At 45.5% G+C, this 26,541-nt stretch overlaps 1 protein-coding gene across 3 annotated transcripts in view; it reads left to right on the top strand.

Annotated features, from left to right (window-relative positions):
• Positions 1–2,255: 2,255 nt before the first annotated feature.
• ano1b (anoctamin 1, calcium activated chloride channel b) overlaps positions 2,256–26,541 on the top strand; it is a 64,684-nt gene continuing 40,398 nt past the window's right edge. For 2 of the 3 annotated variants that reach the window (XR_011977927.1, XM_072664078.1), the window contains exons 1-10: positions 2,256–2,458; positions 4,845–4,968; positions 19,355–19,687; positions 22,326–22,424; positions 22,501–22,652; positions 23,363–23,417; positions 23,515–23,566; positions 24,197–24,252; positions 24,406–24,447; positions 25,057–25,121. Coding sequence is in view for 2 of the 3 variants with exons in the window: in XM_072664078.1 (XP_072520179.1) it covers positions 4,861–4,968; positions 19,355–19,687; positions 22,326–22,424; positions 22,501–22,652; positions 23,363–23,417; positions 23,515–23,566; positions 24,197–24,252; positions 24,406–24,447; positions 25,057–25,121 (962 nt within the window). In the remaining variant the exon portion in view is untranslated. The remainder of the gene's footprint in view (positions 2,459–4,844; positions 4,969–19,354; positions 19,688–22,325; positions 22,425–22,500; positions 22,653–23,362; positions 23,418–23,514; positions 23,567–24,196; positions 24,253–24,405; positions 24,448–25,056; positions 25,122–26,541) is intronic. The other variant, XM_072664077.1, reaches the window with a different exon arrangement.

The raw sequence follows: 26,541 nt of genomic DNA, 5'->3' as shown, positions 1-26,541 counted from the left end.
AGGTGGTGAGGTGTTGAAGTGGTGAGATGGTGAGATGGTGAGATGGTGAGGTGTTGAGATGGTGAGGTGTTGAGGTGTTGAGGTGTTGAGGTGGTGAAGTGGTGAGATGGTGAGGTGGTGAGGTGTTGAGGTGGTGAGGTGTTGAAGTGTTGAGGTGGTGAGATGGTGAGATGGTGAGGTGTTGAGGTGTTGAGATGGTGAGATGGTGAGGTGTTGAGGTGGTGAGATGGTGAGGTGTTGAGGTGGTGAGGTGTTGAGGTGTTGAGATGGTGAAGTGGTGAGATGGTGAGATGGTGAGGTGTTGAGGTGTTGAGATGGTGAAGTGGTGAGGTGTTGAGGTGGTGAGGTGTTGAGGTGGTGAGATGGTGAGGTGTTGAGGTGTTGAGGTGGTGAGATGGTGAGGTGTTGAGGTGTTGAGATGGTGAAGTGGTGAGATGGTGAGGTGTTGAGGTGGTGAGGTGTTGAGATGGTGAAGTGGTGAGATGGTGAGGTGGTGAGGTGTTGAGATGGTGAAGTGGTGAGATGGTGAGATGGTGAGGTGTTGAGGTGTTGAGATGGTGAGATGGTGAGGTGTTGAGGTGTTGAGATGGTGAAGTGGTGAGATGGTGAGGTGTTGAGGTGGTGAGGTGTTGAGGTGGTGAAGTGGTGAGATGGTGAGGTGTTGAGGTGTTGAGGTGGTGAGATGGTGAGGTGTTGAGATGGTGAAGTGGTGAGATGGTGAGATGGTGAGGTGTTGAGGTGGTGAGGTGTTGAGGTGGTGAAGTGGTGAGATGGTGAGGTGTTGAGGTGTTGAGGTGGTGAGATGGTGAGGTGTTGAGGTGTTGAGATGGTGAAGTGGTGAGATGGTGAGATGGTGAGGTGTTGAGGTGGTGAGGTGTTGAGGTGTTGAGATGGTGAAGTGGTGAGATGGTGAGATGGTGAGGTGTTGAGGTGTTGAGGTGGTGAGGTGTTGAGATGGTGAAGTGGTGAGATGGTGAGATGGTGAGGTGTTGAGGTGGTGAGGTGTTGAGGTGGTGAGGTGTTGAGGTGTTGAGATGGTGAAGTGGTGAGATGGTGAGATGGTGAGGTGTTGAGGTGGTGAGGTGTTGAGGTGGTGAAGTGGTGAGATGGTGAGGTGTTGAGGTGTTGAGGTGGTGAGATGGTGAGGTGTTGAGGTGTTGAGATGGTGAAGTGGTGAGATGGTGAGATGGTGAGGTGTTGAGGTGGTGAGGTGTTGAGGTGTTGAGATGGTGAAGTGGTGAGATGGTGAGATGGTGAGGTGTTGAGGTGTTGAGGTGGTGAGGTGTTGAGATGGTGAAGTGGTGAGATGGTGAGATGGTGAGGTGTTGAGGTGGTGAGGTGTTGAGGTGTTGAGATGGTGAAGTGGTGAGATGGTGAGGTGTTGAGGTGTTGAGGTGGTGAGGTGTTGAGATGGTGAAGTGGTGAGATGGTGAGATGGTGAGGTGTTGAGGTGGTGAGGTGTTGAGGTGGTGAGGTGTTGAGGTGTTGAGATGGTGAAGTGGTGAGATGGTGAGATGGTGAGGTGTTGAGGTGTTGAGGTGGTGAGGTGTTGAGATGGTGAAGTGGTGAGATGGTGAGATGGTGAGGTGTTGAGGTGGTGAGGTGTTGAGATGGTGAGGTGTTGAGGTGGTGAGGTGTTGAGGTGGTGAGATGGTGAGGTGTTGAGGTGGTGAGGTGTTGAGATGGTGAGGTGTTGAGGTGGTGAAGTGGTGAGGTGTTGAGATGGTGAAGTGGTGAGATGGTGAGATGGTGAGGTGTTGAGGTGGTGAGGTGTTGAGATGGTGAGGTGTTGAGGTGGTGAGATGGTGAGGTGTTGAGGTGTTGAGATGGTGAAGTGGTGAGATGGTGAGGTGTTGAGGTGTTGAGGTGGTGAGGTGTTGAGATGGTGAAGTGGTGAGATGGTGAGATGGTGAGGTGTTGAGGTGGTGAGGTGTTGAGATGGTGAGGTGTTGAGGTGTTGAGATGGTGAAGTGGTGAGATGGTGAGGTGTTGAGGTGTTGAGGTGGTGAGGTGTTGAGATGGTGAGGTGTTGAGGTGTTGAGATGGTGAAGTGGTGAGATGGTGAGGTGTTGAGGTGTTGAGGTGGTGAGGTGTTGAGATGGTGAAGTGGTGAGATGGTGAGATGGTGAGGTGTTGAGGTGGTGAGGTGTTGAGATGGTGAGGTGTTGAGGTGGTGAGGTGGTGAGGTGTTGAGGTGTTGAGATGGTGAAGTGGTGAGATGGTGAGATGGTGAGGTGTTGAGGTGGTGAGGTGTTGAGGTGGTGAGGTGGTGAGGTGTTGAGGTAATCTGCACACTGTGCGCGCTGTAGCTGCACGTGGTGAAGCTCCACCCCCTGACTCCCCACAGGACGCACGTGGAGGAGGGCAGCAATAACATAAAGGCGCGCGGAGAGGAGAGGAAGCAGCGGGAGGCATGAAGCGGAGGGATCACCTGTAGCACGAGAGACCCGGATCACAGGTAAGACCGCGCGTGCTTGGGTGTGTGTGTGCGCGCGCGGAGCCTGGAGCCGAACTTCAGGCTGATTGGGGGAGTTAGCACTATGCTAATTGGTGTACATTGGTGTTTCATCTGCCTCGTATCTCCAGAGGAAATCTAGATTTGGGGAACTGGACGAGCCGCGCTCTCCGGTGGGTTCCCCTCGGTTCCTCTCAGGGGTTCTTCTCCACGTCGGTTCTGGTTCCTGTATTTCAGGACTGGAGAACGTTCTGAAGTTCTAGAGTGAAACTGGGGTGCTGAAAGGCAGTGGAGGCAGTGTTGGTCCTGGTGGTCCTGCAGGGGAAGCCCAGCTAAGACCGCTTTAATGCCGACCCGCTGCCCCGCCGCACCTGCCCCTGTCAGTCCGCCCCGCCGGCAGCGCGAGCGAGAAGGTCGGGGATCAGATCAGGAACCCTGAGGCTCCCGCTTCATTCAGCTGCTCAGTCACCATGGAAACATCCCAGAACCTCTGTCCGGAGAACACACACACAGATCAGAGCGTGTGTGAAGCTGATGTGTGTGTGTGTGTGTGTGTGTGTGTGTGTGTGTGTGTGTGTTGTTAAGCTGTGAGAGGCTGAGAGTGTGTATCAAGTTTTACAGATGAACAAACAGAGCCCAGAACCAAACCTCCGGACTGCTGCAGTAGCGCTGAGGCTTGTTGGAGTCTGGAGTGTGTGTGTGTGTGTGTGTGTATTAGTGTGTGTGTATTTGTGTATGCATGTGTGTGCGCGAATGTGTATGCATGTGTGTGTGTATGTATTAGTGTGTTTGTGTGTGTATGTATTAGTGTGTGTGTGTATGTATTAGTGTGTGTGTGTGTGTGTGTGTATATTAGTGTGTGTGTGTGTGTATTAGTGTGAGTGTATTTGTGTGTGTTAGTGTGTGTGAATGTGTATGCATGTGTGTGTATGTGTGCGTGTGTTTTAGTGTGTGTGTGGGTGTGTATTAGTGTGTGTATATTTGTGTGTTAGTGTGTGTGAATGTGTATGCATGTTTGTGTGTGTGTGTTTTAGTGTGTGTGTGTATTAGTGTGTGTGTATTTGTGTGTGTTAGTGTGTGCGAATGTGTATGCATGTTTGTGTGTGTGTGTGTTAGTGTGTGTGTGTTAGTGTGTGTGAATGTGTATGTGTGTGTTAGTGTGTGTGTATTAGTGTGTGTGAATGTGTATGTGTGTTAGTGTGTGTGGCACTAAGAGGGTGTGTTAGTGAAGAGAACAGAGCTGGGGTGTTTGGGAGTGTGTGGCAGGGCTGATGGGGATGTTTGTGTGGGTGGTGTGAGGTAGGAGGAGGTGAAGGGAGTTGAGGTGATGAGGTGGGGTATGTGATGTGGGGGAATTTGGTGTAAGTGTGCGATGGGTCTGCTGGTCAGGTGGGGGTGGGGGGGTTGGCTAGTTAAGGGGTGGAGAGTGAGGGAGGGGTTGGGGGGGTTCACTCAGAGCCCCTCTGTAGTTCAGTTCTGGAAGGTCAGAATAAAAATAGCCGCAGTGAGGCATAGACTCGGACAGCTCGGTCAACAGCACTGAGAGCGATTCGGTCCAGAACTGCAGTGTTCTCACTCAGGTTCTACACTAGAAGAACTCAGTTTAACATTAAATACTTAATACACATTTAGGTCTGTCTGGTGGTGAGTGAGGAGGTGAGGTCAGTGTGGAGGAGGTGAGGTCAGTGTGGAGGTGAAGTGAGTGAAGAGGTGAGGTCAGTGTGGAGGTGAGTGAGGAGGTGAGGTCAGTGTGGAGGAGGTGAGGTCAGTGTGGAGGAGGTGAGGTCAGTGTGGAGGTGAAGTGAGTGAAGAGGTGAGGTCAGTGTGGAGGTGAGTGTGGAGGTGAAGTGAGTGAAGAGGTGAGGTCAGTGTGGAGGTGAGTGTGGAAGTGAAGTGAGTGAGGAGGTGAGGTCAGTGTGGAGGAGGTGAGGTCAGTGTGGAGGTGAAGTGAGTGAGGAGGTGAGGTCAGTGTGGAGGTGAGTGTGGAAGTGAAGTGAGCGAGGAGGTGAGGTCAGTGTGAAGGAGGTGAGGTCAGTGTGGAGGTGAAGTGAGTGAAGAGGTGAGGTCAGTGTGGAGGTGAGTGTGGAAGTGAAGTGAGTGAGGAGGTGAGGTCAGTGTGGAGGAGGTGAGGTCAGTGCGGAGGAGGTGAGAGAGAGAGTGACCTCCGAACAGTGGACAGAGTCTCTGAGTTTCAGTCAGTCCTCCCCACCCCCGTCTCTCAGTGTGTGTTGGCGGTAGGTGTGATGGGTGGAACAGGGCGGAGGTGGAGTGAGGAGGTGTGCAGGACGCTACGCCCTTATTGAAACAGACCGAGCTCCGGTTTCTGGGAACTGGGGATGACGGAATTCCTGAGCAGTGTGAAAGGGTTGTGTGTTTTTGTGGTTTGTAGGAGTCTTCACGCTGCCATGATGAAGGCGGAGCGATACAGTGCTATCCCCAGCAAAGAGAAGGAGGTGGACATCATCAACATCAAAGGCATTGAGGAGATCGGAGACATCCAGCAGAACTCCATAGTAAGTCCCAGGATCGGACCTAAGCCACTGCTGACTGAGAGGGTAGATAACGTAGATGTTGTGGAAGGTGTAGGAGGTGTAGCAGGTGTAGGAGGTGTAGAACTACTTTTTGAATAAGTCTAAGGCTAATGCACACACACTAAAGAGTGTGTACCACTGTACACCCCCAACACACACACACACACACACACAGGGATGTGTTGTTTTAAAGCGTCTGGAGTTGAATCGTTCTCGTTCCGTTTTATAGAAACTAAATCAGCCTTTTTACTTCAGGATGAACGAGCAGCTCATTAAAGATCCGATCAGTATCGTCTGAGACTCAGCGTTAAGACTCCATCAGGACGTCCCTGTTGAGCCAAATCAGAACGCACAGATGCTGGACGTGGAACTTACAGGGGTGGAATACTGGTTCTATGGGTTCCTTAAAGAGTGTGGTGTGGTTTGGTGTAGCGCTGAGGAAACGGAGGCTGTTCTCTGGCGGTTCTCCGGGCGGGTGGCTTTGACCACATCCTTATGTTCCCTGGGAGAAATGAACTTTGCTCTGTTTTCCTGCTCGGGGCAGACTGACACACAGTTCCCACTGGGAGAAGCCTGATGTGTACAAGGCTGCTGCTGTTTTTGCTCGTTTGTGTATTTTTTACCCTTTAGCTAAAAATAAATGCCCCCCGGATGTCGCCCGTCACACAGTTATGTAATGCCATCACATTCCGGGTGAGGTCCGTTTTGGAGTTTGGAGTGTGTTGATGAGGAGTGTGGAGTTTTGTCGCTCCAGACCACCAGAGGGCAGCACTGTCTGTCTCTAAATGATCCACACCGACTTACACCTGACTGCTCCTGTTCCCAGCTGTTTCTGGATCAGTGATTTTGGACCAGGTGGAGGAGTGTAGTGATCCTGCTCTTATTCTGAGGGGATTTATGAGGGCATGGAGGGTAGAAATGAGGGCCGCCTAGCAGTCTAGTGACCCTCTTAACCTCACACTGTTCTTTGGTTGGTCTCTACACAAGGATGTTCTGAGAGTGTCCGCTGTTCTGCTCGTCACCAATTACAGGCAACATAACACTGGTCCAGTCTGCCCTCAGCCAATAGGAGGAGAGTGAGGGTCCTGTTTGGGCCGTTCTCATCCTCAGACTGCAGTGAAAGAGCACAGTGTTACTGTAGTGTCTGTTTTATGGGTGCAGATGTGAGACTGAAGTACAGACGGCTGGCGTTACGTCGTCACTGGTGCTTTCTTCTTTTTATTAATGTTATAAACGTTATTATTGTTATTCTACTACATTTTTGATGGTTATTTTGCAACCACACAGCACCCATCTAGCAAGCATATAGCAACCACCTTGGACACCAGAGTAGCATTTTAGCAGCAGCATAGCAACCACCTAGTAACTGAATAGTAACCACCTGGGACACAAAAGCAACTGCTCAGGGACTATATAGCAAACCAAAGGAAAACCTAGGAACTGTCATGGAAACGGCATAGCAAACACCAAGGATTCCATAGTAACTGGCTTAGCAACTGTATAGCAACCACTTGGTGGAGCATATTAATTGCATAAAAGTAGCACAGTGATCACTTGGGATACAGTAGTAACTGCTTAGCTAAAGCATAGCAACCACTGGGATGTTTACGTGGTTTTGAATGTTTTTTGAGTACAAAATATCAAAAGTGACACAAAACTCAACTTTATCACATCAGATATTGTTTCTATAAAAATACAAGTCCACCCTTCTGGGCTGTGGGAACACGGAGCTATTTTGTTGAATGAGAAACAGAATCATATTCATTCAGTAAAATTGTGTGTTTCATGATCTGGAGGTGGCTGTTCTGTGGCAGCAGCAGTTTAAAAAAGGATGTGGTGGAGCTTCTTCTCGCGTCTCAGAGGAAGATTGTGCTAGCCCTAATCTTCCCTGCACTGGTAGCATTGTGTGATGGGGGAGTTGTATATAGTGGGGCGTCTGGGAATCTGTGATCTGGGGAGAAAATTGGGGAAAAAGAATAAAGTAATTAAAATAAAGAAGAAAAATAATAAACTCAAAGAAGCCAAAGAACGTAAATGAAGTCAGATGTAAGAAACTAGCAAACTGCAAATCAACCAACAATTTGGAAATTTGGAAATCTTGAATATTTAATGGTCTTGTCCAGCTGGGGCCGCTCTGCTGGGGCCGCTCTGCTGGGGCCGCTCTGGCAGATCTAACCAAGGGCCTGGTGGTCCCTGTTAGTTTTGAGTCTCTGGATCATGTGGGTTTAAACTCAGGCTCTGATTGTGGTTCTGTTTGGGTTCTTTTTGAGGCTCTGGTGGCCCAGTGGATTCTGACAGAGGTCTTCTGAGACTGTTCTGCTAAAACAGTTCCTTTCCCAGCATGCCAGTGGTGATCAGAATTCCTCAGCAGAACGACAAATGTGAAGACAGAACCTGTCATCAAGGAGATCGCCTCTCCATCCACACTGATTGAGCTCAATCCTCTGGGGGTCAGTGGAGTGAGTGACCTGGACATCCCTCATAGTCTGCACCATTTTTAAATGCCCTTTTATTAAAGTGGGTATAAACTTTAGCATTTAGCCAAATATCTCATCCAAAATGTCCCTGTCCAATGTGCTAGACTAGAGTCCATAGATACAGCTCAGCTTCGATACTGAGCTAGATACAAACACTGCACTACACCCGATGCACCTGGGTCCTCCCTAGAGAGAAAGGGTTGAACTTCCTGGATGTCGTGGAGGAGAAACCTGCAGGACGGAGTCAGGCTCACATCATGCGCCAGGAACGATCTACACCGAGGCTTCATGGTTCTGCAGCTGGAGTGACTAGGGAGTTCTCCAAGGAGCTATGATAGCTAGACCACAGCAAGGACCTGTAGTCTCATCAGGCTCTCCAGTCTCATCAGTTCCACCCGTACCATCAGTCCCAGTCCTCAGGTGATGGGCTGCCATCCATGATGAGTCTGTGAGACATGCTGAGATACGAGTAGAAACCGGGGCAGAGCAGTGGTAGAAGAATCCATGAGAGAACTTTATTGTGCCAAGAGAATGAGAACAGAAGAGGTCCGAGCGCTGGGCCTTATGGGACACCAGAGAAGAGTTGTTTACTGGAAATGTTCTGAAAGAAGCAGAACTGCCTAATTCAGTGTATGAAACAGCGCCATCACTGAGAAAGACCAGATCACTGCGTTTATCCGTCAAACTAAACAGTTGAAATGTGTTTCTTCTGCAGTTTGAGTTTTATACTTGGTTCGGCCCTCAGAGACCCACTGTCACAAAATTCCGACAGCTGTTTGAAATGTTCGTACATATTTGGTCAGATGCAGAATCAGCAAATTTAAAGCAGTTTTCAGGTACATTAGCAGTTCAAAGTGCTTCACATATACTTCAGCTTTAAAACATTTGAAAATGTGATCTAGTATTTAAAAGATATAAGAAACAGAAACAAAAATAGAAGAAGGTTAAGATGCATTAAAACAACATTCAATAAACAACATTTCTTAGTTCGGAGGATTTTTAACATGGTCTGGGAGATTGGTGGCATAATAACTAAATGTTGCTTCTCTAACCCTTACCCTAAACCTAGCTGACCAATCCCTAGTGTCTGGAGAGGCCTACAGACAGATTACTACAGTTAGCCTGTATGGAAGTAAGTGAGTAATTACAGGATGAGGAGATCAGTCAGTAGTAATGTTTCACAGCTCTGAGCTGGATTAGCTGTTTGTCTTCAGAAAGTGACGGTGCACGGCTGGCGGGGTATAGAGGGAGCGAGAGAGAGAGCGAGAGAGTGGGGGTATCGGTGTGTTAATCTGACTCTGTGTATTTTCATGGTGACAGATGATCCTAACAACCTGTTCTGCTGCTCTTCACATAGAGACAGCCGCTGCTTTCCCGCTCTGTCCGGCTCTGCTGTTTCGCTTCAGGGCGTCCTGTCTTGCCCATGGCTCTCCAGCTGTCTGTTCTGAGGTGTTAGCACTGAGGAACCGTCTGAGGAACCATCTGAGAAGCATTATTGTTCCTGTGCTCAGTGTTACTGTACCGCTTCTCTCACATATACCTCAGAATAATTTACGCTCCAGCAGGAGCATGGAACAGGAGGTGCATGGAACCTGTGGTGAGGAGCTGGAGGGAGAGAGAGGATCCTCCGCACTGAGGCTTTATGGTTTGGCTAATATTAGTTCCTGGCGTCTCTCGTCCTTCTCAAGTAACAGACAACTTCAACTTCAACTTGCTTCACCCCCTACAGACAGAGAGAGAGAGAGAGAGAGAGAGAGAGAGAGAGGTTAATAGCTGGAGTTGGAGTGTGTCTGTGGGACAGAGAGGACGATGGCAGCTGAAGAGAACATTAGCAGTGAGGCTTCATCGCCGCAGCGAGCCGGCGTTCACTTTCTAAAGGATGTGATTTTTCATGGAAAATTCCAAGTGAGTTTCTGCTTCTTTATCTTCTTCATGGAGGAACGTTAGAAGCTCTGCTTAAACTCGGACTTTCATTATCTACTGAGCATGCTCTCTCTCTCAAATACCGGCTGTTTATTCGTCACTCAGCTCAGAGATACTCAAACCATTCAGCTCTAAATAATACCACTCAGTATTTACCAAATACTTCAATGTATCACAGTATCACAGTGTCACTGTATCACTATGTCACTGTATCACTATATCACAGTATCGCAGTATCACAGAATCACAGTATCGCAGTATCACAGTGTCACAGTATCGCAGTATCACAGAGTCACAGTGTCACTGTATCAGTACCACAGTGTCACTGTATCAGTACCACAGTGTCACTGTATCAGTATCACAGTATCACAGTATCAGTATCACAGTGTCACAGAATCAGTACCACAGTGTCACTGTATCAGTATCACAGAGTCACAGTATCACAGTATCAGTACCACAGTGTCACTGTATCAGTATCACAGAGTCAGAGTATCACAGTATCGGTATTACAGTGTCAGTGTATCAGTATCACAGAGTAACTGTATCAATATCACAGTGTCATTGTATCACAGAGTCACAGTATCAGTATCACAGAGTCACACTATCAGTACCACAGTGTCACTGTATCAGTATCACAGAGTCACACTATCAGTACCACAGTGTCACACTATCAGTACCACAGAGTCACAGTATCAGTATCACAGAGTCACAGTATCAGTATCACAGAGTCACACTATCAGTACCACAGTGTCACAGTATCAGTATCAGAGTCACAGTATCAGTATCACAGAGTAACTGTATCAGTATCACAGTGTCACTGTATCACAGTATCACAGTATCAGTATCACAGTATCACAGTATCAGTATCACAGTCACACTATCAGTACCACAGTATCACAGTATCAGTATCACAGAGTCACAGTATCAGTACCACAGTATCACTGTATCAGTATCACAGAGTCACAGTATCAGTACCACAGTGTCACAGTATCAGTATCACAGAGTAACTGTATCAATATCACACTGTCATTGTATCACAGTGTCACTGTATCAGTATCACAGAGTCACCCTATCAGTACCACAGTACCACAGTATCAGTATCACAGAGTCACACTATCAGTACCACAGTATCACTGTATCAGTGTCACAGAGTAACTGTATCAGTATCACAGTGTCATTGTATCACAGTATCACAGCATTAGTACCACAGAGTCACTGTATCAGTACCACAGAGTCACAGTATCAGTACCTCAGTATCACAGTATCAGTATCACAGTCACACTATCAGTATCACAGAGTCCCTGTATCAGTATCACAGAGTCACTGTATCAGTATCACAGTCACTGTATCACAGAGTCACAGTGTCGCAGTATCAGTATCACAGTGTCACAGTATCAGTATCACAGTCACTGTATCAGTATCACAGAGTCACAGTATCAGTATCACAGTCACACTATCAGTATCAGAGTATCAGAGTCACTGTATCAGTATCACAGAGTCACAGTATCAGTATCACAGTATCAGTATCACAGTCACACTATCAGTATCAGAGTATCAGAGTCACTGTATCAGTATCACAGAGTCACAGTATCAGTATCACAGTATCAGTAGCACAGTCACACTATCAGTATCAGAGTCACTGTATCAGTATCAGAGTCAGAGTATCAGTATCACAGTCACAGTATCACAGAGTCACTGTATCAGTATCACAGAGTCACTGTATCAGTATCACAGTGTCACTGTATCACAGAGTCACAGTGTCACAGTATTAGTATCACAGTGTCACAGTATCAGTACCACAGTGTCACTGTATCAGTATCACAGAGTCACAGTATCACAGTATCAGTACCACAGTGTCACAGTATCAGTACCACAGTGTCACTGTATCAGTATCACAGAGTAACTGTATCAATATCACAGTGTCACTGTATCAGTACCACAGTGTCAGTGTATCGCAGTATCACAGAGTCACAGTATCAGTATCACAGAGTCACAATATCAGTATCACAGAGTCACAGTATCAGTATCACAGAGTTACAGTATCACAGTATCAGTATCACAGAGTTACAGTATCACAGTATCAGTATCACAGAGTTACAGTATCACAGTATCAGTATCACAGAGTCACAATATCAGTATCACAGAGTCACAGGATCAGTATCACAGTATCACAGTATCAGTATCACAGAGTTACAGTATCACAGTATCAGTATCACAGAGTCACAATATCAGTATCACAGAGTCACAGGATCAGTATCACAGTATCACAGTATCAGTATCACAGTGTCACTGTATCAGTACCACAGTGTCAGTGTATCGCAGTATCACAGAGTCACAGTATCACAGTATCAGTATCACAGAGTCACAGTATCAGTATCACAGTGTCACTGTATCAGTACCACAGTGTCAGTGTATCGCAGTATCACAGAGTCACAGTATCACAGTATCAGTATCACAGAGTCACAATATCAGTATCACAGAGTCACAGTATCAGTATCACAGAGTCACACTATCAATATCCCAGTGTCACACTATCAGTGCCACAGTGTCACAGTATCAGTATCACAGAGTCACAGTATCAGTATTACAGAGTAACTGTATCAGTATCACAGTCGCACTATCAGTACCACAGTATCACAGTATCAGTATCAGAGTCACTGTATCAGTATCACAGAGTCACACTATCAGTACCACAGTATCAGTATCACAGAGTCACAGTATCAGTACCACAGTATCACAGTATCAGTATCAGAGTCACTGTATCAGTATCACAGAGTCACACTATCAGTACCACAGTATCACAGTATCAGTATCAGAGTCACTGTATCAGTATCACAGAGTCACACTATCAGTACCACAGTATCAGTATCACAGAGTCACAGTATCAGTACCACAGTATCAGTATCACAGTCACACTATCAGTATCACAGAGTCACCCTATAAGTACTACAGTATCAGTATCACAGAGTCACAGTATCAGTACCACAGTATCAGTATCACAGTCACACTATCAGTATCACAGAGTCACCCTATAAGTACCACAGTATCAAAGTATCACAGAGTCACACTATCAGTACCACAGTATCACTGTATCACAGAGTCACACTATCAGAATCACAGAGTCACACTATCAGTACCACAGTATCACTGTATCAGTATCACAGAGTCACTGTATCAGTGTCACAGAGTCACTGTATCAGTGTCACAGAGTAACTGTATCAGTATCACAGTATCACAGTATCAGTATCACAGTGTCACAGTATCAGTACCACAGTGTCACAGTATCAGTATCACAGTCACACTATCAGTACCACAGTGTCACAGTATCAGTATCACAGTGTCACAGTATCAGTACCACAGTATCACAGTATCAGTATCACAGTGTTACAGTGTCACTCTATCAGTATCACAGTATCAGTATCACAGAGTCACAGTATCGCAGTATCAGAGTCAGAGTATCAGTATCACAGTCACAGTATCAGATTCACAGTATCACAGAGTCACTGTATCAGTACCACAGTATCACAGTATCAGTATCACAGAGTCACGCTGTCAGTACCACAGTATCACTGTATCAGTATCACAGAGTCACAGTATCAGTACCACAGTATCACAGTATCAGTATCACAGTCACACTATCAGTACCACAGTACCACAGTATCAGTATCACAGAGTCACAGTATCAGTACCACAGTATCACAGTATCAGTATCATAGAGTCACAGTATCACAGAGTCACAGAATCAGTACCACAGTATCACATTATAAGTATCACAGTCACAGTATCAGTACCACAGTACCACAGTATCAGTATCACAGAGTCACACTATCAGTACCACAGTATCACTGTATCAGTGTCACAGAGTAACTGTATCAGTATCACAGTGTCATTGTATCACAGTATCACAGTATTAGTATCACAGAGTCACAGTATCAGTACCACAGTATCACAGTATCAGTATCACAGTCACACTATCAGTATCACAGAGTCCCTGTATCAGTATCACAGAGTCACTGTATCACAGAGTCACAGTGTCGCAGTATCAGTATCACAGTGTCACAGTATCAGTACCACAGTGTCACTGTATCAGTATCACAGAGTCACAGTATCAGTATCACAGTATCAGTATCAGAGTATCAGTGTCACTGTATCAGTATCACAGAGTCACAGTATCAGTATCACAGTATCAGTATCAGAGTATCAGAGTCACTGTATCAGTATCACAGTGTCACTGTATCAGTATCACAGTGTCACAGTATCAGTATCACCGTCACACTATCAGTATCAGAGTGTCAGAGTCACTGTATCAGTATCACAGAGTCACAGTATCAGTATCACAGTATCAGAGTATCACAGTCACACTATCAGTATCAGAGTATCAGAGTCACTGTATCAGTATCAGAGTCACTGTATCAGTATCACAGTGTCCCTGTATCACAGAGTCACAGTGTCGCAGTATCAGTATCACAATGTCACAGTATCAGTATCACAGTCACAGTATCACAGAGTCACAGTATCTCAGTATCACAGTATCAGTATCACAGTGTCACAGTATCACAGAGTCACAGTATCGCAGTATCAGAGTCAGAGTATCAGTATCACAGTCACAGTATCAGTATCACAGTATCACAGAGTCACTGTATCAGTATCACAGTCACTGTATCAGTATCACAGTGTCACTGTATCACAGAGTCACAGTGTCACAGTATCAGTACCACAGTGTCACTGTATCAGTATCACAGAGTCAGAGTATCACAGTATCGGTATTACAGTGTCAGTGTATCAGTATCACAGAGTAACTGTATCAATATCACAGTGTCATTGTATCACAGTATCACAGTGTCATTGTATCACAGTATCACAGTATCAGTATCACAGTGTCACTGTATCAGTACCACAGTGTCAGTGTATCGCAGTATCACAGTCACAGTATCACAGTATCAGTATCACAGAGTCACAGTATCAGTATCACAGAGTCACAGTATCAGTATCACAGAGTCACACTATCAATATCCCAGTGTCACACTATCAGTGCCACAGTGTCACAGTATCAGTATCACAGAGTCACAGTATCAGTATTACAGAGTAACTGTATCAGTATCACAGTGTCATTGTATCACAGTATTACACTATCAGTATCACAGAGTCACACTATCAGTACCACAGTATCACAGTATCAGTATCAGAGTCACTGTATCAGTATCACAGAGTCACACGATCAGTACCACAGTATCAGTATCACAGAGTCACACTATCAGTACCACAGTATCACAGTATCAGTATCAGAGTCACTGTATCAGTGTCACAGAGTCACACTATCAGTACCACAGTATCACAGTATCAGTATCAGAGTCACTGTATCAGTATCACAGAGTCACACTATCAGTACCACAGTATCAGTATCACAGAGCCACAGTATCAGTACCACAGTATCAGTATCACAGTCACACTATCAGTATCACAGAGTCACCCTATAAGTACCACAGTATCAGTATCACAGAGTCACAGTATCAGTACCACAGTATCAAAGTATCACAGAGTCACACTATCAGTGCCACAGTATCACTGTATCAGTATCACAGTCACTGTATCAGTGTCACAGAGTAACTGTATCAGTATCACAGTATCACAGTATCAGTATCACAGTGTCACAGTATCAGTACCACAGTATCACTTTATCAGTGTCACAGAGTCATTGTATCACAGTGTCACAGTATTAGTATCACAGTGTCACAGTATCAGTATCACAGTATCACTATATCACAGTGTCACTGCAGCAGCCCATATTTCAGTTAGTGCTAATAAATGTAGGATTTATTAGCACTAAATGAAATATGAGCAGCTGCAGTGACACTGTGATATAGTGATACAGTAAATGCCAGAACAGAATAAAAAATCTCTCTCTCTCTCTCTTTCTCTCTCTCTCTCTCTCTCTCTATTGCTCTCAGTCTGCTCTCATAATAACTGCTCTCACAATAACTGCTCTCACAATACCAGCTCTCAGTCTGCTCTCAGTCTGCTCTCATAATAACTGCTCTCACAATACCAGCTCTCAGTCTGCTCTCATAATAACTGCTCTCATAATAACTGCTCTCACAATACCAGCTCTCAGTCTGCTCTTATAATAACTGCTCTCACAATACCAGCTCTCGGTCTGTTCTCAGTCTGCTCTCATAATAACTGCTCTCACAATGTCTGCTCTCAGTCTGCTCTCATAATAACTGCTCTCATAATAACTGCTCTCACAATGTCTGCTCTCACAATGTCTGCTCTCATAATAACTGCTCTCACAATGTCTGCTCTCAGTCTGCTCTCATAATAACTGCTCTCACAATACCAGCTCTCAGTCTGCTCTCATAATAACTGCTCTCACAATACCAGCTCTCAGTCTGCTCTTATAATAACTGCTCTCACAATACCAGCTCTCGGTCTGCTCTCAGTCTGCTCTTATAATAACTGCTCTCACAATACCAGCTCTCAGTCTGCTCTTATAATAACTGCTCTCACAATACCAGCTCTCGGTCTGCTCTCAGTCTGCTCTCATAATAACTGCTCTCACAATACCAGCTCTCAGTCTGCTCTCATAATAACTACTCTCACAATCTCTGCTCTCAATCTGCTCTCATAATAACTGCTCTCACAATACCAGCTCTCAGTCTGCTCTCATAATAACTGCTCTCACAATACCAGCTCTCAGTCTGCTCTCATAATAACTGCTCTCACAATACCGGCTCTCAGTCTGCTCTCATAATAACTGCTCTCACAATCTCTGCTCTCAATCTGCTCTCATAATAACTGCTCTCACAATACCAGCTCTCAGTCTGCTCTCATAATAACTGCTCTCACAATACCAGCACTCAGTCTGCTCTCATAATAACCGCTCTCACAATACCGGCTCTCAGTCTGCTCTCATAATAACTGCTCTCACAATACCAGCTCTCAGTCTGCTCTTATAATAACTGCTCTCACAATCTCTGCTCTCAATCTGCTCTCATAATAACTGCTCTCACAATACCAGCTCTCAGTCTGCTCTTATAATAACTGCTCTCACAATACCAGCTCTCACAATGTCTGCTCTCATAATAACTGCTCTCACAATACCAGCTCTCAGTCTGCTCTCAGTCTGCTCTCATAATAACTGCTCTCACAATACCAGCTCTCACAATGTCTGCTCTCATAATAACTGCTCTCACAACACCAGCTCTCGGTCTGCTCTCAGTCTGCTCTCATAATAACTGCTCTCACAATGTCTGCTCTCAGTCTGCTCTCATAATAACTGCTCTCACAATACCAGCTCTCGGTCTGCTCTCATAATAACTGCTCTCACAATGTCTGCTCTCAGTCTGCTCTCATAATAACTGCTCTCACAATACCAGCTCTCGGTCTGTTCTCAGTCTGCTCTCATAATAACTGCTCTCACAATGTCTGCTCTCAGTCTGCTCTCATAATAACTGCTCTCACAATACCAGCTCTCAGTCTGCTCTCATAATAACTGCTCTCACAATACCAGCTCTCAGTCTGCTCTTATAATAACTGCTCTCACAATACCAGCTCTCGGTCTGCTCTCAGTCTGCTCTTATAATAACTGCTCTCACAATACCAGCTCTCAGTCTGCTCTTATAATAACTGCTCTCACAATACCAGCTCTCGGTCTGCTCTCAGTCTGCTCTCATAATAACTGCTCTCACAATACCAGCACTCAGTCTGCTCTCATAATAACCGCTCTCACAATACCGGCTCTCAGTCTGCTCTCATAATAACTGCTCTCACAATACCAGCTCTCAGTCTGCTCTTATAATAACTGCTCTCACAATCTCTGCTCTCAATCTGCTCTCATAATAACTGCTCTCACAATACCAGCTCTCAGTCTGCTCTTATAATAACTGCTCTCACAATACCAGCTCTCACAATGTCTGCTCTCATAATAACTGCTCTCACAATACCAGCTCTCAGTCTGCTCTCAGTCTGCTCTCATAATAACTGCTCTCACAATACCAGCTCTCACAATGTCTGCTCTCATAATAACTGCTCTCACAACACCAGCTCTCGGTCTGCTCTCAGTCTGCTCTCATAATAACTGCTCTCACAATGTCTGCTCTCAGTCTGCTCTCATAATAACTGCTCTCACAATACCAGCTCTCGGTCTGCTCTCATAATAACTGCTCTCACAATGTCTGCTCTCAGTCTGCTCTCATAATAACTGCTCTCACAATACCAGCTCTCGGTCTGCTCTCATAATAACTGCTCTCACAATGTCTGCTCTCAGTCTGCTCTCATAATAACTGCTCTCACAATACCAGCTCTCGGTCTGCTCTCATAATAACTGCTCTCACAATACCAGCTCTCGGTCTGCTCTCATAATAACTGCTCTCACAATGTCTGCTCTCAGTCTCAACATTTCAGAATTCCTGAACCCGGTGTTATGTGAGTAGTTTGCATGTTGAGGCTTGTTCTCCGTGTTTGATAGGAGAACCTGAAATGTGTGTATTTCACTTTTTTACCCATAATTCTATGCATCTAATGTTGACCCACAAATGTGTAATGTGTGTGACGAGTGTGTGAGTCTGTCTTTATTGCTCTATGTCCTGACTGATAGAGTTCAGAGTAAATGCAAATGACATTCTCGCGTTTGTGAGCAGTTTTGCATTTCAGTCCTGATAAAAGTCCCATTTTTCACAGCCGCCAGAACCGCAGTTCCAGCCATTAGACTTTTAAAACCATCAGGAATTTCATTAAGATTGCATTTTACATCTGCACTCCTGGACAGTACTCACACTGCACTGTAATGACTGTATGCACTTCTTTCTTCAGTATTGTCATCTGTCTTCATTCCTTATTCTGAACTGCACCGCCTTTCATCTCTGGTGGATTTAAATTGCAGATTATTTACATTTATTGTAATTATGGTTCTGTATCACTGTGCTGTATTGTGCAGTTGCTACTGGCTGCTAAATTATCTTTGGAATGAATAAAGTATCTTTTTATCTAATCAAGTCAAGTTTCCCGCTGTGTGGAGTGAGAGTGAAGTGCGAGAGAGCAGCTCTAGAAGCTCCATTTTCAGATTTTTTAATGAAACCATATTTGCATCCAGCAAAGTTTGGATGAAAAAAAAAACATGAAATAAATCTCATTAACACTGATTCGACCTGTCGGACAACATGTGGGCACTTGCTGAACTGGGGGGAGCTGTGACGGGGAGAACTGAGTGCGAATATGTACAAAGAATACTGGTAACACACACACACATAGGGAATATTGGGAATGCATACAAAGAATACTGGAAATAAACAACTTTGCTCACTGATGTAAACAACTCCGCTCACCCTGCTGACCCACAGCAGTGGTCAGTTATTGGTCAGTTCTTGGTCAGTGGAGCAGTAAGTTTTTGCTGTTTTAATCTTAGTTCAGAATTTACACTAAACTTAAAACTTCAAAACTGAAGCCCTAAATAAAGCACCAGAATGTGACTGCTGTGCTTTTTTAAGGCGGAACAAAACTTTGATGAGAAGCCAGCCTCAGCCCTGTCCCTCCTCAGAGCGTGTGGAAGTGGTCAGTAGTCTATGATAGACCTGAAGATGTGCTTTCTGACACTGGATGACTCACTGTTACCTAGAACATGACTAAATTGACCCTTTTTGGCTGTGGCGTAGTTTTAAAGTGATCAGGAATGCGAGTGTCGTGTTGCTTGGTTACAGGTGCTGGCAGTCCAGCGTGGTTTATGATAAACGTCCAAGTTTGAATAACAGCGATGAGATCCGGACGGTTTCTGTCCGCTGGTTTGAATTCAGGTTCCGCTGCTCAGGTGTATTCAAATGACTCTAGGAAGAGAGGTTTTTAAGAACAGTTTGCTCACTCTGCTCTGCAGTAACCACATCCCACCTGCGCGCACACACACACACACACTTATACCCACACACGTGTCTAGCCCCCCGGTGTGTCTAATGCTGGTCCCTCCCCACTCTCCCCAGCTGCTGAACTCTCTGACTCCGGAGGAGACGGCTCAATGCCGGCACGGCCTGTACTTCCAGGACGGAGAGCGGAGGGTGGATTATGTTCTGACCTACCAGGTGAAGAAGCCCAGCGGCTCCCGCGCCCGCAGGCACTCCTCACGCTTCACCGACAATGCCCTGACCCGCAGCCTGCGCCGCACCCGCACACAGGAGCGCCCCACCAGGCAAGACCCGGAGCCAGGTCCGCAGGGGGTCAGCACAGACCACCATGAGGACGACAAGCGCTTCCGCCGCGAGGAGTTTGAGGGGAACCTGAGGGAGATGGGGTTGGAGCTGGAGAAGGATGAGGACGTAAGTGTTTCTGTCCCCCCCTGCCTCCCCCCATGCATGTGTGTGTGTGTTGGTGGAGGAAGGGGGGTGGTGGTGGTGGTGGTGTTGGTGGGGGGGGGTTAACTGTGCATTCCTGAGCCTTTGTTAGCCTCATTAGCGGATTGTGCCGTTTTTGTTTTTCGGCTGACCTCAGCTGGTTTGGCCTGAGCCTCAGTGGTCAAAACACACACAAAAGGTACATTGTGGTTGGGCGGTGCAGCAGCTATGGGGCATTAGCTGAAAAAAACTCCACCTGGGTCTACACACAACCTCTGACCTCCCCTTTCTCAGGTTTGACCCCTTAGGTTGTGTCTCAGGTTGCGTCTGATTTAGGGTGGGATATATGTGTGTGTTTCTGAGCGTGAGGTGGAGGTGCTCACCACTGAAAGAGCTCTAAGTGTAAACAACAGGCGACATCACCTACAGAGCCCATTAAAGGCCATTAAAGGCCAATAAAGCCCATTTCAGACTTCTGCTTCCATCAACATCCCCATGTTTCATAAACCCACCAATCATCTCAACCAGCAGGAAAAACTCTTTATTTACAAACTTTTCTTTTTAACTTATATTTTTTCTTCTGTCCAGCGTTTTTAGCACATTAATAAAAAAAACACAAACGCTGCTTTACTTTCTTCAAAACTCACACCAGACTGTCCTGAAGTGGACTCCTCAACATCAGGCAGAATAACAGTGTATCCAGCCTCTCACAAAGATCTGATCTCACCGGTCTCATCACACCTCCACCCCACACACACTCTGCACCTGCACTTACTCCAGACCTGTGACCTCTGCTCAGTCACACTGCACCCACCAAAGACTTCTCCCCACCCACACCACACCTACCTCCCGACCTGATCCAGTGTCTGTATGTAAACATCTCAGATTCTGTATTAAACCTGTACATTTAAACCATGTGTGTGTTTATAGTGTGTGTATGTAGTTTGTGGATAGAGTATGTGTATGTATATGTGTATGTATGGTGTGTATATAGAGGATAAATAGTCTGTGTGTATTGTGTGTGTGTGTGTATTCTGTGTGTATTGTGTGTATATAGTGTTTGTATAGTGTGTGTGTACGGTGTGTGTAGTGTGTGTGTGTGTGTGTGCATGGTGTGTGTGCATGGTGTGTGTGTATAAGGTGTGTAATGCGTGTGTGTGTGTATGGTGTGTATGTGATATGTGTTTATGTGTGTAATGTGTGTGTATGTGGTGTGTGTAATGTGTTTGTATGTGGTGTGTGTATAGTGTGTGTAATGTGTGTGTATAGTGTGTATGTGTAAAGTGTGTGTGTGTGATGTGTGCGTATGGTCAAATGGGTTCTGTTCAGGTTCTGATCTCTGGTCTCAGCTATATAAAAGCTAGTGCTGAAGTTATATGCAAAGTGTGTGTGTGTGTGTGTGTGTGTGTGTGCTGAGGGTGCAGGATGGCAGCTGTCAGCCCAACTGTAAATATCACCTTGCACCCGGGTGGTGGGGGTGGGGGTTGGGGGGGTGTGGGGGACACTGCAGCACAAGCTTGAATGCAAAGAAACTCTATGACATGCCCCCAAACAGAGCGATATACTTATTGACTGTACACACACACACACACACACACACACACACACACATTCACATACATGCACATTTACACACACATACATACTTCAACATCTGTAATTTCATATCTTACGTTATTTCTTTTTTGTCTCTGTCTTTTAACAATTACTAATCATGTAACGCTGCTTTGTGAAGACAACAGTAGTAAAAAGCTACACAAATACTACACAAAGACCAAATATCTGTAACATCTGGCCCAGTGATGGAAAACGAGGTTGGTTCTGCAGTGTCAGGTTATGTCAGTTCTGGAATTCTGCCTGTGTTTCCGTCAGTGTGGATCAGGATCCTAATAATTAAAGCGTATATAAGCAGTGCACTAAACTCCCCTGAAACCCACCGTCTCTGGGATAGAAGACTCAGGCGGCTCCAGGTGTGTCTCGTTTGGAATTTCCTTTCGGAGCTCTGAAATAAAGCCACTGTAAACCAAGTCAGCGCTGTAATCCGGACCACTCTGCTGAGAGACAGTGTAAAAGTCCCTCTCAGGATCAGGATGACCCACGCAGGACCGTCTCTGCACTCTGTACCCCCCCCCCCCCCGGCCTGTGGATCTGTTGAATCTTCGCGCACACAGAGGGATTTACTCCCACTGCAGCTTTCAAACACTTTCAGTCTCCAGAGCTTCTGACGTTTCTTCACGTCAAACATCTCAAATTAAGCTGCAGATTCCAAAACATGTCCAGGTTAGCAGAAACACCTGTGCAAGTGTTAAACCATACGGGTGGCCACACACACACACACATTTACACACACTCAAAGCCTGGATGTTCAGTAGTGAGGAATCCTGAGTTTCTCCTCATGTTCAATATTTTACACGTTTTATAGAACAATAGTACAAACACCTCCCCTCAGAACCAGCTTCACTCCAGATCTCCATCCAGGAAATATCTGAAACACACACACACACACACACACACACACAAAATACTGGGAACACACACACACACAAGCCTGAGAACACACACACACACACACACACACACACAGAATCCTGGGAATAATACTTGTCTCTGTGCTGTGTTCCAGACGAAGACTCCTGGTGTGGGCTTTGTGAAGATCCATGCTCCCTGGAACGTTCTATGCCGGGAGGCGGAGTTTATGAAGCTGAAGATGCCGACTAAAAAAGTGTGTGTGTTTTTTTTTTTTTATGGAGGTTCTGTTCCTCTGTTCCGCTCTAAACCGATTTCCGGACTGTGTTTAGGTGTACGAGGTGAAGCAGAGCAGCTCCGTAATGGAGAAGATCAACACCTTCATCAGCAAAGTGACAGATCCACTTCACCCCAACGTGGAGGAGAACAGAGTGGAGAACGTGAAGCACCTCTCCTACCCGTTCTCCAGAGAAAAGCAGCACCTGTTAGTGACACTTTTTTAAACAAGTATGACGTCTGTTTCACTCCACAGCTGATTTTAGTGCCTCTCAGCTGCGCATTCCCAACAGAGTGATAATTCAGATCACTCCCAGCAAAGTGATAATTCAGATCACTCCCAGCAGAGTGATAATTCAGATCACTCCCAGCTAGAGTGATAATTCAGATCACTCCCAGCTAGAGTGATAATTCAGATCATTCCCAGCAAAGTGCTGATACAGATCACTCCCAGCAGAATGCTGATACAGATCACTTCCAGCAGTGTGCTGATACAGAGCACTCCCAGCAGAGTGCTAATACAGATCACTCCCAGTAAAGTGCTAATACAGGTCACTCCCAGTAGAGTGCTAATAAAGACCACTCCCAGCAGAGTGATAATAAAGATCACTCCCAGCAGAGTAATAATTCAGATCACTGCCAGCAGAGTGCTGATACAGATCACTCCCAGCAGAGTGATAACTCAGATCACTCCCAGCAGAGTGCTGATTCAGATCACTGCCAGCAGAGTGCTGATACAGATCACTCCCAGTACATTCCCTCATTGAACAGTTGGTTAAATTCTCTTGAGAATCTTATTTGGAGAGACAATAAAGTTCCCATCATTCCCTGCATTTCTGATGAATATGTAATGAGCTGAATATGTAATGAGCTGAATATGTAATGAGCTGTGTGATGGTCTTGTGTGTTTGCTGACAGGTTTGATCTGTCGGACAGAGAGTCATTCTTCGACAGTAAGACGAGGGGTTCGATTGTGAGATTCTCAGTTTTTAAAAACATTTGTTATGTATTTATTTATTTATATGATGATGATGATGTCATCAATGTTTTTTTCATCTTCATCAATGCAGGTGTTTGAAGTTTTGAAGAGAACTAAGTGCACAAAGTCTCAGTTCAGTATGGGTGAGTCACTTATCCTGAATCAGCTCAGCAAAAAATAAATTATTTTAAAAATCTATTATTATTATTATTATTATTATTATTATTATGGGCCAGGGAACAGGGACCTATTCTTAGTTTCAGAAATGATCTCAACAATCCTGTTCTTCAGAGAGCTCTGTGGATCTGGCCATGGTGATCTTCACCCCTCACTTCAACCATCAATCAAGAGCAGACCAGACTAAACGTCTGAGGTTTAAATAAGACTCCAGACTCCTCCAGAATAATCCTCTCCAACCATGTTCTGATCATCTGCAGCTGATCTTCTGCTGCTGAATGAGTGATGAATTGGGGGGTGAACTTTCTCCTCAGAGGAAAATGAACATTTCTATTATTTCTGTTTTATAAATGATGATTAAAGACGTTTCTTCAGGTGTGTGAGTTTAGTTAGATCACCTCCATCTCTCAGTGCTGATCACATGTTTTATGAGGTGAAGTCTCACACACTCTCCAGCAGTGTAATAAATACTGTATTTAATATATTAAATAAACATAAAAATGTGATTTGTTTGTGATTCACAGATGAAAAACTTAACCCGTCAGTATAATATTAATAATAATAATGAAGGTGATTATCTCATGGTGTTTCTGCAGGAATAACCAGTCTGCTTGGAAGTGGGGTTTACCTGGCTGCGTACCCACTGCACGACGTAAGAGTTTATCTCACACTCCTCATCACACTCCATCTCACATCATTCACATTTCTGACTGATCAGTGTGTGTGTGCATATGTGTGTGTGCGTATGTGTGTGTGTGTGTGTGTGTGTGTCTCTCTCTCTCTCTCTCTCTCTCTTTCTCTACAGGGTGATATAGATGGAGAGAATGCAGAACCAAATGACAGGAAGGTGAGTGATGATGTGATTTGATCTCTGTATCTACCAGAACACAAACACACACACACAGATATAAATCCATGCCTTGCAGTGTGTGACAGCTAGAACACACTCCTCAGCGCTGCTCCCTCTGAGCTCTGATTGCTGTCAGATTTCTGCTGGAGGTTCTGAACTCTGAAGTCCGCTCCGGTGCTCGTTGGTGTAGATAAGCTTCCGTGTTTGTTAGCTAATTAGCCTCATAGCTCAAAGCTCCACCATAAATATGGAGAAACTACAACTACACTGACACAGTGAGCTGAGTTTGTCTTTAGTCTTTAAGTTATTTGAATGTCCTCCTCAGTGTAAACCCGAGCATATGGTGATGATGATGGTGGTGATGATGGTGGTGGTGATGGTGGTGATGGTGATGATGATGATGATTGTGATGATGATGGTTATGGTGGTGATGGTGATGGTGATGATGATGATGATTGTGATGATGATGGTTATGGTGGTGATGATGATGGTGATGATGATGGTTATGGTGATGATGATGATGATGATGATGAGAGTTGCTGATGTCGCACTGTTTCAGTGGTTTAATATGAGGAGACGCTGATGCTGCTGCTTTGTTCGTTTCAGCTGCTGTACGAGGAGTGGGCAAGTTACAGCGTTTTTTATAAATATCAGCCCGTCGGCCTGATCAGGTGAGGACCTCTCATCTCACGCGCACACAACACACACAGACACACACACACACTACAGGCTAAAAGCATGGAGGTCAGGTATTCACCCATCTGCACACGTTTAGGAGCGAGCACGCCTCCACCTGCTCTGAGATAATACACTCCTTCATTCTGCATATTAAAAGCAGTGTTTCCTCCTCCTGGCCTGTAGAGTGTGTTTGTATCTCTTATGCTGCTTTGTCTCGGTTTCCCCTTCCTTGTTTATCTTCACCCTTATGTCTTTGACCATTAGCTCATGTTTTGGGGTTTTTTTTTTGCTCCGCCCTGATCTCGTTCTTTGGCACGCCCCTTACCTGTGTATCATTTGTTACCCACCTGTGTCTGGTGTCTCTAGTCTTGCCTTCTTCCTAGTAGCACTGTGTTTCAGTCTCTCATTGACCAGTGTTGTGTTTACCATGTTTAGTTTTAATAGTCCTGGAGTGATCTTTACTCAGACCAACATCTGGACATTGGCAACATCTGGAACAGAGACTAGCGCCTCAATAATGGATGCAGGATGTATAAAAGGCGTAGATCCAGAAGGACTGTAGACAGTGCGTCTCTCCAGCCTTTCCTGAGTAACATTTTTTGAAAACCCAGCTACCACAGTGGAGGAGATTTTTGCTGTATCGTTCAGCAGCTAGCAGCTGGTGGTACCACAATGAAGATGTAGCTCATTGCTGTCCCTCTTGCCCCCCAGTGTGCTCACTCTCTTTCCTCTGTGCCCCTATTACCTATAAACCCTGCCTGGGACTAAGGACTAAGGACTGCAGCCCAGCGCTTCAAGATTTGGACTCTAATCTCTGTCCTCATGATAATCCAGCATTCCTCATGGCTGAACTAGCAGCTATAGATTCTTATGAGCACAAACGATCTGCCTTCATGAGACATAATTCTTTCCTACCTGTTGCTGACAAGCCAGCTGCTGTAGAGACTCTGCCAGTGGCTGCAATGCCTGGACCACCTGGACCCACTGCTTTAAACTGTAAAATGAGCTGCTTCAGCTCCCAGGTCTTAGCCAGAGTAGGAAAAGAGCCCTTGTAAGACAATGTTTGATCCCGCAGTATCACCCAGTGTTGCAGTAATCATGTGTGAGTCAATCCTGTAATCATCTGCACTATCCACAGATCTAGAGACCACCTGCAAGCTAAAAATTGCCCCCCAAAATGTATTGATTGTCATGTTAGCGTCCTACTGGCTTTTTTCTGTCAGTCTCCATTTCAGCCCATATCTCATTTCCTGTTCAGTCCTGTGTCCAGTCACTGTGTTCAGTCCCTTGCTCTGTCTCCTGTCCACCCCACTTGGTGAGTTTTGTTTTATGCCTCAGCAGCTGTGCACTGGACAGGCCTTCCCTACTTTGCTCTTTTGCTGCAGCAGCGACTCAGTTTGTCTGTTCTCTCTC

This window comes from Salminus brasiliensis, chromosome 19 (assembly GCF_030463535.1).
Source record: "Salminus brasiliensis chromosome 19, fSalBra1.hap2, whole genome shotgun sequence".
Taxonomy (NCBI): Eukaryota; Metazoa; Chordata; class Actinopteri; order Characiformes; family Bryconidae; genus Salminus; species Salminus brasiliensis.
Note: the sequence above shows the minus strand (reverse complement) of the source record. Positions and strands in the feature narration are given on the sequence as shown.